A 12807-nucleotide genomic window follows, 5' to 3' on the forward strand; every position below is an offset into this window, starting at 1 on the left:
TGCCTCTGCAATGCTGAAGTTTCTTCTCCCATCAGGTTCTTCTTGTTGTGACACAGGGCTGCCTGCCCCTTGCCGGGCCCAGCTCTCCCTGTGGGGATGGGGCTCCTTGGCCCCCACCTCTCCAGGCAGTGCTCCCTAGCTGGCTCCACTTCAGGGCCCAATGCTCTGCCTGCGTGGTGCCGTGGGCTGAACAAATTTTGGGGGATGAGCTGTGATTCATTCCTCACAGCACTTTCTGCACAATAAGGCATTTAACCTGCACGGGACCAGTGAGAGCTAAGATTGAGGGAAGCAGAGGGAAGGAGGGAAGCAGGGGGAAGGGGGTGGGCAATGGACCTACTCGTTCCACGTTCTACTAACTTCCCTCCAACTACGCATCTAAGAAAGCACATGATGGGGCGGAGTAAATTCAGATACATTACTTCTGCCCAGTTAACACTGGATATAAATAAGCAAGTTGAATTCTGCTGCATATACATGACTGAAAAATTGAACGTTTTAGCAACACACCCCACCTCCCTATCCTTACTAGAAATGCCCACAGTAACTACCAAGTAGTAACAGTCAATGAGATGACTGGTCCTAATTACAAAATGCCTCAGGGGTAGGACTGTCATTGCCTGTCACCTCTCTCCTTCTTTAGTGTTCCTGTGACCACTGAAGTCATTAGCACTGCCCAGTGGAAAGTAAGAGAAAGAAACCAGGGCCCCAGGGAATCTCAAAGCACAGTTCAAATACCAACACTTGCTATGTCCCCTGGGAACAAGCAGCGTTGTGGGGGCCAGAGCAAACTGCCAATCTGGGGAAGGTGAAGGAGGCCGTCTGGGGATCCCACTTATACACCGTGACTTCTGACAGTCCAATCAAGTAGTAGCTGGGGGCTCAGCAGCCTCATTCCCCCCAATCCTGGGATATTCCCACAGGATTCTACAGCTTTGGAAACACTAGCTTACAAAACTAAGGCACAACACATCAAATGGTGGCAAAGTATTAGTAATACGACTAGCAAATAAAGGAGAACCACTCAAAGGTAGAAGAGGACTAAGGCCAAGAGTGGGATTCCAAGTAGAGCTTTTAGTCTACACCTGTTGGATCAAGTATCAAAGTCACTAATATCTATCGAACAATGATTAGTTAAGGTAGAGAAATGACTGCTTTAAAAGCAATTTTACAACACTACTGGGAGAAAAAAAACCCAACTAAGAACCTCACCAAGAGCTGTGTTTGTAAGCAGCTGTTTTCTCCTTTATTTCACTCGTGGATGACCTGGCTGAATCATCCTCATTCTGCCTGCCTGCTCTACCAGAACTGGTCCTGGGTGGGAGGGAACACGGGCCTCTTGAAACACAGGCAGGTTTGTCCATTTCCATCAACAGGCACTTCATGGCAATTCTTTAACACTGGGAGCTAAGGTTGACCTTTTTTACCTGGCCGGAGTTCCTTCAAATGCTTTATCCGCTGCTTCTCCCAGTATTTCAGCTTTTAGGTAGTACAGCATCCGGACTCGCAGTAGTACCCTATGATACGTGAACACAGTAATGAAACACATTAGAACCCATAAGCTGCCTATGAACTGCCATCCCCAAGCTGACCTGGGGGAATTCCGGGCGCTCCCGGGTTGTTAGGGCTATGAAGTTATATATGAGAAAGGACTAGAAAAAGAAAACACCAGGTATTAATGGCAGAAATTATTGTGATATTTCCATTCCACTCAAGAAAACGTATCTCATCAGTCATCTGTTAAGGTCATCCTGTGGGAGTGGGAGGTGAGGGAGGGGAGGTGAGGGCAGCAGAAACAGCATCCCACCTGGTCCTTAACAGCAGCGGTCCCCAACTTTTTTAAAAAAAAAAATAAATAAATTTATTTATTTATTTATTTTTTGGCTGTGTTGGGTCCTCATTGCTGCGCGCGGGCTTTCTCTAGTTGTGGCGAGCAGGGGCTACTCTTCATTGTGGTGCGCGGGCTTCTCATTGCGGTGGCTTCTCTTGTTGCGGAGCACGGGCTCTAGGCGTGTGGGCTTCAGCAGTTATGGCACGCGGGCTCAGTAGTTGTGGCTCGCGGGCTCTAGAGGCTCAGTAGTTGTGGCGCACAGGCTTAGTTGCTCTGCGGCATGTGGGATCTTCCTGGACCAGGGATTGAACCCGCATCCCCTGCATTGGCAGGCGGATTTTTAACCACTGCGCCACCAGGGAAGCCCAGTCCCCAACCGATCCCTGGCACCAGGGACCGGTTTCGTGGAAGACAATTTTTCCATGGACCCAGGGGGTGGGGGGTGGGATGGTTCAGGCGGTAATGCAAGCGATGGGGAGCAGCAGATGAAGCTTCCCTTGCTCACCCGCCCCTCACCTCCTGCTGTGCGGCCTGGACCACTACCAGTCCGTGGCCTGGGCGTTGGGGACCCCTGCTTAAGAGGTCTCACCCTGTCCACACGGCCACAATGATCTCTCAGGCAAAGCTGCCTTCCAAGAGGCTCGTTACTAGTTTCCTAGTTTAGTGACGGGTGAGGTTATGTTGAATGGTGCTGTTTTCAAATAGTTTCACTTGCACATAGTTACATGTTACATGAATATTTTAAAGTCTTTTTCATGGCGATACTGCCAGAGAGCAATCCCGTCTTCTCTCCTGTGATTCGGCATGGACCACACTCAGGCTTCATGCAACTGCCCCAGCATGTCTGAGATGAGGCAATTAAGTATTTGTTGGGCAACTGGTGTGTCCTGCACCGTGCTGGTACCGTGAGTATGTAACACAAGTAAACGTTAGTTTAACCTTGTTCTTGAGGAGCCTACAACAGTCCAATCGTGAAATAAGGCCAGCCACAAGAGAATCAGAGCACAGCAGACGGCCGTGGGGGTTAGGGGCGGGCGGCTGAAGGTATGCAAAACACAGAGTGAAAGGCAAGGACAGGCACAGAGAAGCCCACCACATCTGAGGAGATGCTGCAGTGAGGGTTACAAGAGTACCTGTCACTGTGTCGACACCAGGCAAGAGTGAAGGCGAGCTACTAAAGCAGAAGCCCGGTTTACACGTACTTCTGTAGAAACTGATCTCCATGTAAGTTGTTTAAAAAGAGCAACGAGGGCTTCCCTGGTGGTGCAGTGGTTGAGAGTCTGCCTGCCGATGCAGGGGACACGGGTTCGTGCCCCGGTCCGGGAGGATCCCACATGCCGCGGAGCGGCTGGGCCCGTGAGCCATGGCCGCTGAGCCTGCGCGTCCGGAGCCTGTGCTCCGCAACGGGAGAGGCCGCAGCAGTGAGAGGCCCACGTACCACAAAAAAAAAAAAAAAAAAAAAAAAAGAGCGACGAGAACACAAACAGCATGTAAAGTAAATACTACTTTAGAGAAGGTAAGAGGAGGCTGTGCGTTCCCACTGCTGGGCCCTGCACAGAGCATCTCTGGAAGAACCCAGTTAACAGTGGTCGCCTCTGGAGAGGGAAACAGGGGCGCTGGAGTGGGAGGAAAACTTACTTTTGACAAAAAATATTGGTTAACACGTGTATGCATTACCTATTCAAAAGGTGTTTAAATAACGAGGGGTTGAGGTCTCTAAAACAACAAAGTTTCTTAGATCTGGGTTGGAAGTGCCACTGTGGGCTTCAGTTGTAGGTGGCAACATAGAAGCCCAAACTTTTAGATGGGAAAGAACCCTTACTTTTCTGCCATACCATTCCTTACCTCAGCTGTCAATCAACTCAATTTCGAGATGTTTTTTCAAAGCTCAGAGAATGAGAACTCTAAGAATTTGCAATCGTCCCTGATCCTTCTGCCTAGCTGGCAGTAGCTGACGGCCTCCTTAGCAAGAACTGGAAAGAGGCTGTCTTAGGTACAGGATTCCTGCCCGCCTGGATCTACCTCAATCAGAGGAAGGCTTCCAGAAGATGTAAGATACAGCTGTTTCTGTATCTCCAAAAAGAGGCAAAGGTGTTGACATCGGGCAGTATCTGCAGCACAGGAGAACAGAACTGAAAGCCAGTAGCATTCACCTATACTGCAAATGAGAAGTAAATCAACTCAGAGGACGGACAGACAACTCCTCTTAGAGAGCCACTTCCTCGCAGGCTGAGATGATAACCCCAGGTGGCATCTGACCTCACAGGGAAGGAGATCTGGAGCTGGTCTGTGACACCCTTCACTTCAGCCAAACAAAACCTATTAAACCTTTTGGCTGGCGGTATTCCCTTTTCTTTCATTTCCTTCTTCTTCTAGAAAACTATTCTCTTGGTATGAAATATACTTACAGAAAGTGCATTTTGCATAAATGTACAGCTCGATGAATTTCCACATACCAAACGCACATGTGTATCCAATATCCAGATCAGGAAGCAGAACATTTCCCCGGAAGGCCCCCCCGGTACGCCCTTCTGGTCACTATACCCACTCTGAACACACAGTCACTGTCCTGACTTCTTAGAGCTTAGATTCGAAGCAGCTGCTTTTTAACCTTTTGAAGTTCTTTTGATAACAACTTCACGCCCCTAAATACTACATGTACTACTAATTACGCAAATGCTTTGAGTACTCACTATCTGTCAGCATGTATCAGCTCACTTAATCTTCATAACGAAGCTGAGGTAGGAACTATTATCCTCATTTTTAAAATAATTCACCTGCAGGTAAGTAATGGGGCCAGGATTCAAATCCAGGCAGTCCTGACCCCAGAACCTTTCTTGATATTGGGTGATATCACATCTGATATTGGGGTGGCAGTAAATTTGCTAATTAACAGAGTCCACAATTCTAGAAGCTCACAGTCCAGTTATGCTAAAGAAACTCTGCCTGTTCTCTGGTGCACCTCAGGACAGAACCAGGACCCAAGATCAAAGGGTGGAAGATTCAAGGAAGCGGATTTTAGATTCAATATACAGAAGGACAATTAATTAGAATCATCTGGTAATTAAATGAGTACTGCTGAGAAGTGGTAAACTCCCATCACTAGGAAGGCTCGAGCAGAGGCTGGAGGAGTCCCTGTTGGGACACTGCCCACAGAATCCCCACGCTGCGTGGGAGGAGCTGCAAGACCCCTGCCGGCTCTGAATCTCTTGGCTGCTGAGCCAGGACTAAAGAGGACAGTACTCTCCGTCAGATTCAGATGAATAAACAGCAGTCAGCTTCTTCAAACCCAGAGAAGTGCTTTACTGCATTATTCTTTGATTCTCGGGGTAAGGCCCTCACTCAGGAAAGACCTTGGGGCTGGTGGTTAGAAATGTTAAGGAATTCCTCAAAGGTCACAGTTAGTTCGGCTCAACATCTGTGATCATCTGTGCGGGTGTCAAGCGAAGTTCTATGTTAATCTCTCCAGCTGGGGATGCGAGAGCCAAATGTTGCTGCTATGACTTAATAAGGCAAAACCCGAGTCCTTCGTGCTGCTCTTCATCGTTTACTGAATAGATTCTGATTCTGTCATGGCTACAAGCACCGCCATTCTCCAGCCTACGAGGCTGACGGCCACAGAGTTACCTGCTTTCTGTATTCCTCGTCACACGTGATGGATTCTTCTTCAGTCACAGCTCTCGTATTTGACCCTTTCTCCCCAATTCTACAGTCAGCACCCTAATCTAGGTCATCACGATCAATACTTAGTATTATGACAGAACTCTCCTAGTTGGCCATTCAGCTCCAGGTAAACACCTACTCCATCTTGCAAATTGTTACCGGATTAATTTTTCTCCCCCAGTATCACTTTTTATCATGTCTCACTTGTTCAAGAAATATGGTTGCTTAGTACTTACAACAGACTCCTCAGTGAGCCTGCCATACCAGGTCTCCCATCAAGGAGCCCTCGTCCCTGCCAGCTTCCTTTCTGCTCCCTCACAGTGACTCTGATCCAGTCAGTGAACATGCCGTTGGGTCCTGCCCCAGCCAGGCTCTGCTATCAGCAGCAAGTGCCCTTTAAGTCTTGTCTTGAGACCTACTGCCCCAGAGAGCTTGTACCTTTGTGTGCGGTAGTTTTTATTACAGTATTGGGCATGAGACCTACCTTCAAATATTTGGAGGGATCAAAGGACAGGGTTAGACTTCAGCAGTAAAGGAAAAATAACCACAACCCAACAACTACAGAACCATTAGGTTGATGCTACAGGGAGGAAGAAAAGACCTAGCAAAACATCTTGATTTACAGGATAATACACTCTTTATAACCAGAGGTGTGCAAGCTGAGGCCTTCTCACTGCCTACCAGGAATACTGAGGCGGTAAGTCTTGCCTGGCCTAGGAAGCTGGGCTAGATGGTTGCCAAGGGTCCTTTTACTTCTAACAGATACACTGTACAGCGATGCAAGTACCCACATGCAAACCTGTCATTGTTTCGTGGCTGGGTGCCCTAACTCCCCCAAACTAAACTTCACAAGAACAGTTTCATTTTCTATCACTTTCTCCTTTATTTCCGCCTGCCCCACCCCAGCTCTTAGCCTCGGGATATAAAGAATGCTATCTCAAATGAATGTCCACCAAACACCGGGAGGCCATGAATGTCAAAGCAAATCTGAAGAGGAAGCAACCTGGCAAGCGGGTACGGCTGAGAGCGGTGGCCACCAAGGCCAGTCTTCTGCTCTCCCTGATGTGCCCTCAGGGGTGGAGGGAGGGAGAGGAAAAGGAGAGTGAGCAGTGAAATCACCAGCGTCCTCCGTGGATTTTGAGAGTCAGGTCAGAAGATCCTGTACGAACTGCTCTGGTAAGAGAGGCCGGGTTCCGGGGGAGAAAAGGGATGATTAAAGGAGGTAGAGAGGCTTCAATGCGACTGAACCCTGACCCAGTTTCGAGCACACAGCCTATCCGCCTTTCCAGACCTTGCACGGTGGTACAGGGGCATCAAGTGGCCTCCCACAGCCCCGTGGGGGGTCCCAGGAAGCCGTGCTGTCAGAGCGGAGCTGCCACCAGGGGTGAGGGGGGCACACTCACTTGTTGCAGTGCTGTTTGAGGTGCTTCTTGTAGCCATCATCGTGCAAGACCACCTCGGGGTTGCAGGTGGCCAGCCAGTCTGCGTTCTTTAACTCCGGGAGCAGCAGCTGGTTCTTCGTTTTCTTCCCCTTCCTCCCTCTGGGGACTGGAGCGGACAACCCTGAGACAGAAAGGTACGGAACGTGAGCCGAGACGGCTTAAACGCAGCTGTCGGAACAGAGCTGGGCTAGGGTGGCAAAGAGGCAGCCGGGCTATGCACGGTGGCCCTGGACGACAGGCCCCACTCCTCCGTCCCCCAGGCAGGGATGGCGAGGAGACAGCCGGTCCCCTACTTAGTAACCCCCAGGACCATTCAGTCAGGCAGCAAGAATCTACCGAGTGTCCTGCAGGATCAAGAAAGGTGTAGCAGGGCTTCCCTGGTGGCGCAGTGGTTGAGAGTCCGCCTGCCGGTGCAGGGGACGCGGGTTCGTGCCCCGGTCCGGGAGGATCCCACATGCCGCGGAGCGGCTGGGCCCGTGAGCCATGGCCGCTGAGCCTGCACGTCCGGAGCCTGTGCTCCGCAACGGGAGAGGCCACAGCAGTGAGAGGCCCGCATACCGCAAAAAAAAAAAAAAAAAAAAAAAAAAGGTGTAGCAGAACTTGTGCCCGTGGGGACCTCACAGCCTAGCCGGGGAAAAGGAATGCTCAGTCTGAGACGTGAAGGTGAGCTGTGTCTCAGCACAGGGAAGGAGCAGTACAACGAAACGCACAGACAGAGGTGGAACTGAGGCAGGGCACGCTGTGTGAGTCCCCATATCAGAGAAGGAACCCCTGTGACACCCAGGTTAGTGGGCAGGACCGGCACGTGGGGAACTTCAAGAGGGCCCACCTGCACTTAAACGAAATATCACAGCTAACACTGGATGATTCTGAGGGAGAATGGACGTGGAAAACACCAGCATCCTTTCCCACAGGTAGCCTTCTGGAAATACACCGAGGAAGAGATGTGCCCAAAGCACGGCAACACGGGCCCACATGGGAGGAGAGAGGGAACCACAGGGGTTTGCTTCTCGGCTACGGCCCGTGCCACCCCTCACCTGAGTGGTTCTGGAGGGTCTGGGCCTGCCCATCTTTGGTAGGCGTGATCAGTTCCCAAATGAAACTCTTGATCTTCTCGTCCCCCTTGTAGTGCTTGACACAGTACACCAGCAGGGCCCGGCAAATCATCTCCATGTCCTTCTCGTTCAGATGCCACTTGAATCGTCCATGGGTCAGAATGTCCTTCCACCGGCCCCAGCTGAGAGTGGAAATACAGAATGGTGTTAGAGGGCGGAAGGGCCACGCATGCCTTCAACATTGCAGGACAAACAGGAGCCGAGTGCTTCTCGACCCCTGCTGGGCTTCCTGATCACCCTGAGGGCTTTGTCCTGAAAGACCTTCGAGGATCGCATACTGTAGCACACCAAATGTCACTGAGGTGACCTGGACACTGGACACAGAGAGCTTCATACGACCACTAGAATGTTAAGAAGGGAGGGATGAAAATATCTGGAGCGAGGAATAAGTCTGGAATTAAAACAGAGTCCAGGACTTCCCTGGTGGCACAGTGGTTAAGAATCCACCTGCCAATGCAGGGGACATGGGTTCAATCCCCGGTCCAGGAAGATCCCACGTGCTGCGGAGCAACTAAACGCGTGCGCCACAACTACAGAGCCTGCACTCTAGAGCCCACGTGCCACAACTACTGAAGTCCGTGCGCCTACAGCCCGTGCTCCACAATAAGAGAAGCCACCGCAATGAGAAGCCCGCGCACTGCAATGAAGAGTAGCCCCCACTTGCCGCAACTAGAGAAAGCCCACGCGCAGCAACGAAGACCCAATGCAGCCAAAAACAAATAAAAATAAATAAATTTATTAAAAAAATTATTAAAAAACCCAACTGACTACAGCTGCAGTATTTGAAAGCAATGGTGAGCTCCCAGAAGCTAAACCCTCTACTTCTACCAGAGCCAGAGCCCTGCATGAATCATGCCTTAACTCTAACATCTGCTACACTGATTCCTTATATGTCCTTGGGGGAAAAAGGCAGGAAATCAGTACCAGGCAGTAAATTAGTACCAGAGCTCTGCCGTAACAAGCATATGAGAAAATCACGGCCCGTCTACAACATGGCAGCAGAGTGCAGTGACTGAGGGGGGCCACGGGCAGAAGGCACAGCTCCCTCTTCTGCCAACAGACCCTCCATCAGCCCAGACCCCAGAGGTGAGTGGAGAGACACACTGGACAAATCTCAGGGACTGAACCAAAGAGGGGAAAACAACAACAAGAACAAGTGAAGCCAATACCCACCCAAAGATGAGCAGGTTCTTCTCCACCCGGAAGCACTCGGCTCGGAGGTAGCGTCTGGTTTTGTCATTGAGGCGCCTGGACCTCGTGGGCCTCTCATCAGAGTCACTGTCCAACTCTGAAAACTCCATGAGCTCATCCTCCTCAAAAGAGTTGTAGTGTTTGGTCTGCTTCCTCACGCGCGGGCGGTCGATCACTAAGCTTTCCTGGAAACAAGAGAGGACTGCTGGGGAGAAAGTCCCCTTCACTCTCCCTGTATCACAATGCAGATCCTGCTGCTGTTCCTCAGGACACATTTGGGAAAGAACCACCCTCATCTCGTCCTCCAGCAGGAAAGCCTCTTCCCAGCACACCTGCCGTGTCCACGACTAGCAGAGGGGACACTCTGGGACTTGATGAAGTTGGTGTGTCCCTCCGCCCCCAGTGCTGGCCGCCCCCATCTGCTGGTTTTGCAGTCTAACAGGGGCCTGGGCAGGCGAGGCCCCCCAGCGCCAGAGTGGCCTCCTGTTCTTGCCAAGAAGGGTGGGAGTGGTGCACCCCAGCTGTTGTGCCCGGCATGCGGAGGCCGCCTGTGCTCTGGAGACAGGAGGAGTCAGAGAGTTCCACCTGCTCAGCAACTTTTGGAAGACAAACACAAGTTACTGCCACTTCATTCTGCCTTCCACTGGTGCCACTAACCTTTTGTCTTTCATGGAAAAGATAACCTCTAGCTCAGGAAACTCACCCATTCTGGCGGCTCCCTTGGCCAAGACCATCACTTCTCTGGTCTCCATCACTTCATGCTTCTCGCCCCTCCCCCCATGCCTCTTCCCAAAGCTCAGCTAAGCTCCTGCATACTGTCTCAGGGCAAGAGCTTTTTCTTCCCCCTCTTGCCCACTGTCCTGCACACAGAGTACTCCCTGACTGTGACATTGTTAAACACTATAAACAGGTTATTAAGGGGACTGCAGAATCCTCCTACCAGGAGAAAAGAGGTTGGATGAAGCAACCTCTGGCGATCCTACGGAAGAATAGTTAAGGCTGGATGCTGGTTACTGAATCAGCTAGATGTAAGCAGGGACAGTCTCCTGGGTCTGTGAGTCCATGAGAGTTCAACACTCACCCAAGAAGACAGGCAGAAAGTGATGTGTGCTCATCCCTGAGGGAGGTAACTGGGTCAGAGATGGAGGGAGGGGAAACTAACACGTATGGGCTGCCTCACATGGGCTGGGCAGCCACCTTCACAATGTTATCTCTAACTCTGCCAAGTGGGCGTCACCACCTCCTTTGTTCAAATGTCTTTTTTCACTCTCTCAGTGAGGTCAGTTCCCCTGCCCAAAGACATACAGCTGGTCAGTGGCAGAGCCAGTATTCAAACTCTGGTTTTATTCCAAGGCCATTCTCTTTCTCATGTTCAGAAATAGGAAAATTCAAGATACTGAAAAGAATGGAGGTGAACCCAACAAACTTTTCTTCACCATGCTTTTTTCCTCTAATGTTCGTCGGAGGTAAAGTTCCTTGCATAGGAAGTGTTGAAATAGAGGAAAACGGTCACATGCCAAGGATAAGATTTTGGCTTGGGTCAGAGGGCTGATCTTGACCTGTCTGGCCAGTTCCAGTTCTAATTGTTTTTATCGAATTTCCTGGACACCCAGCAGACTGTATGCCCCATTAGGTCACTTTAAAGATAACATTTCTCAAGCTCTATGTGCCAGGCATGTTTTAAGTGGGTTACATACAGCACCTTATTTAAGAACTAAGGCTTAGGAGTAAATAATGATTTGAGCTGGTAGGAATTTACGGTCCCATAAGACACCAGTGAAATGTTCAATGAAATAAAATATTCTCAGTGCTGTACCTTCTCACTCTTTGCTTCAGTGTCCAGTTCAGCTATTTTAGCCCATTTCTGCCAAAAGTTTGGGTCATCTAAGGAAATATCCGTTCTGTTTCCTGAAGCCACAAAGCTAGCCTGTGAAGAAGAAAGAGCCAATAAACTGTACTTGAACACAAATTGTAAAACACCTGTGTGATCTCAAATGCACCAGAGACTCAAGAATATTCTCCATCCGCATTCAAAATCAAAACCCCTAACAGAGCTGCCAAAATGAAAGTGAAAATCTTGAAGCTATTGTTTTAAAATTTTATTTTAAAGGTGGGGTGAGGATATTACAATTTCAACCTACAGGATCATTTTTTATAACTTAAACTCGGAAGCAGGAGGACAACCCCTGGGAGATGATGGCAACGTATGTCCAGTTGCCCGTGAAACGGCTGATTCTTAAAACTTCCCTGGATATAGATTTTCTTTCAGTTCACCAATCCCCAGGTTTCCACTCTGGGCAAGGCCCTGGCTGGGCCATATGAGGTGTACAGAGATGAGCTATGCCTCTAAAGCACAAAATGTCCCTGAAAAAGCCCTTCCCCCATAAGCCACCAAACAGGTGATTTGATCACACAGGTCATGAAGCTCACAGAACCTACGGTGAGAGAACCTGAGAGTGATCTGACAAGTGGTCTGGTTAGTTGAGTTCTAAATCCAGCGACCTGACGGGCAGAGGAAAAAGGCACCTAGACTAGAAGCTGGGAATCTTGAATAAAATCTCTTGTCTCATGAAATGAACAAAGTACGTGTTCACAGGAATTTCAACTCCCAGATCAAGGAGTGCTCTCCAAGGGACTCGGGATGACCATTCGAGGGTTCTGGAGCAGTCTCCGTGAATAGTGAAGAAGGCAAACTGCAAACCCAAGTGTCTATCCTGCCCACGGAAGATCAGCTCCAAGGATTCAGAGTGGTGATTTCTTTTCTAGGTTGTGACCCATTATTCAAAGCCTCTCTAAGACCCTGCATCTTCAGGGTGGCACACAGAACAGTTGTGTAGCCAGACCATTTCAACGGTTTGCATTTAGACAAACAGAAGCCGGGCTAATGAGGGTCAAAGAATAAAGACTCTTCTTTCCACTGCCACCCCACGTGGACTCTGCGGAGAGGGCCTTATACCTTGGCAAAAGTGGATCCTTTCCCTTCAGACTGGATGGTGATGGTGTGGGTTCTCCTCTGCAGAATCTGGTCTATGTCTTCTTCACAGAACTTGGAGCCTTCGTCTTCCTCATCCATTAAGGCACCATAAGCACCTTTCCGGAGCAAGTCCTCTACCTCCATTTTTGAAAGCTGCTGTACCTGGACAGGTCACCAAAGGCTACTCACAAAGTGGGAAATGCACAGGAGAAAAACAGCCTGAAATCTGACCTTCATGATTCAGTACCCAGTTCCTCCACTAATTGCACATGTCAGAAGACTAAAGACACAAGATTTAGAAAATGAAAACCCAGATAGATACTCAAGAGAATGATGGGGAGGGCAGGCAGACAATCCTCCAGGGAGCTCTGGAATAAAACCCAGCACACGACCCAGTGGCCCTAACATTCCTCAGGATGCTGGTTATTATCAAGTGTCACAAACCATTAAAACTATGCACCACTGAAGAGAACATATTTCATGTTTATTTTATGTTTTAGTTTGAGTCTGTATCTTTAAAAACCTCCAGATGTACCAAATGAGCTAAAGAATAATGAGTTATTCATTATTAAATAAATACAACCGTATTGG

At 49.5% G+C, this 12807-nt stretch overlaps 1 protein-coding gene across 5 annotated transcripts in view; it reads right to left on the reverse strand.

The window, feature by feature from the left end:
• The window catches only part of CHD6 (chromodomain helicase DNA binding protein 6), a 208633-nt gene that overhangs the window by 42963 nt on the left and 152863 nt on the right, over positions 1-12807 (reverse strand). For all 5 annotated transcript variants that reach the window (XM_030843581.2, XM_060284146.1, XM_060284148.1 and 2 more), the window contains 6 exons: positions 12199-12378; positions 11059-11169; positions 9225-9427; positions 7974-8173; positions 6898-7057; positions 1428-1517 (listed from right to left, as the gene is read on the reverse strand). In XM_030843581.2, coding sequence (XP_030699441.1) covers positions 1428-1517; positions 6898-7057; positions 7974-8173; positions 9225-9427; positions 11059-11169; positions 12199-12378 — 944 coding nt within the window. The remainder of the gene's footprint in view (positions 1-1427; positions 1518-6897; positions 7058-7973; positions 8174-9224; positions 9428-11058; positions 11170-12198; positions 12379-12807) is intronic.

Source organism: Globicephala melas, chromosome 15, assembly GCF_963455315.2.
Source record: "Globicephala melas chromosome 15, mGloMel1.2, whole genome shotgun sequence".
In the NCBI taxonomy this organism is placed as follows: domain Eukaryota; kingdom Metazoa; phylum Chordata; class Mammalia; order Artiodactyla; family Delphinidae; genus Globicephala; species Globicephala melas.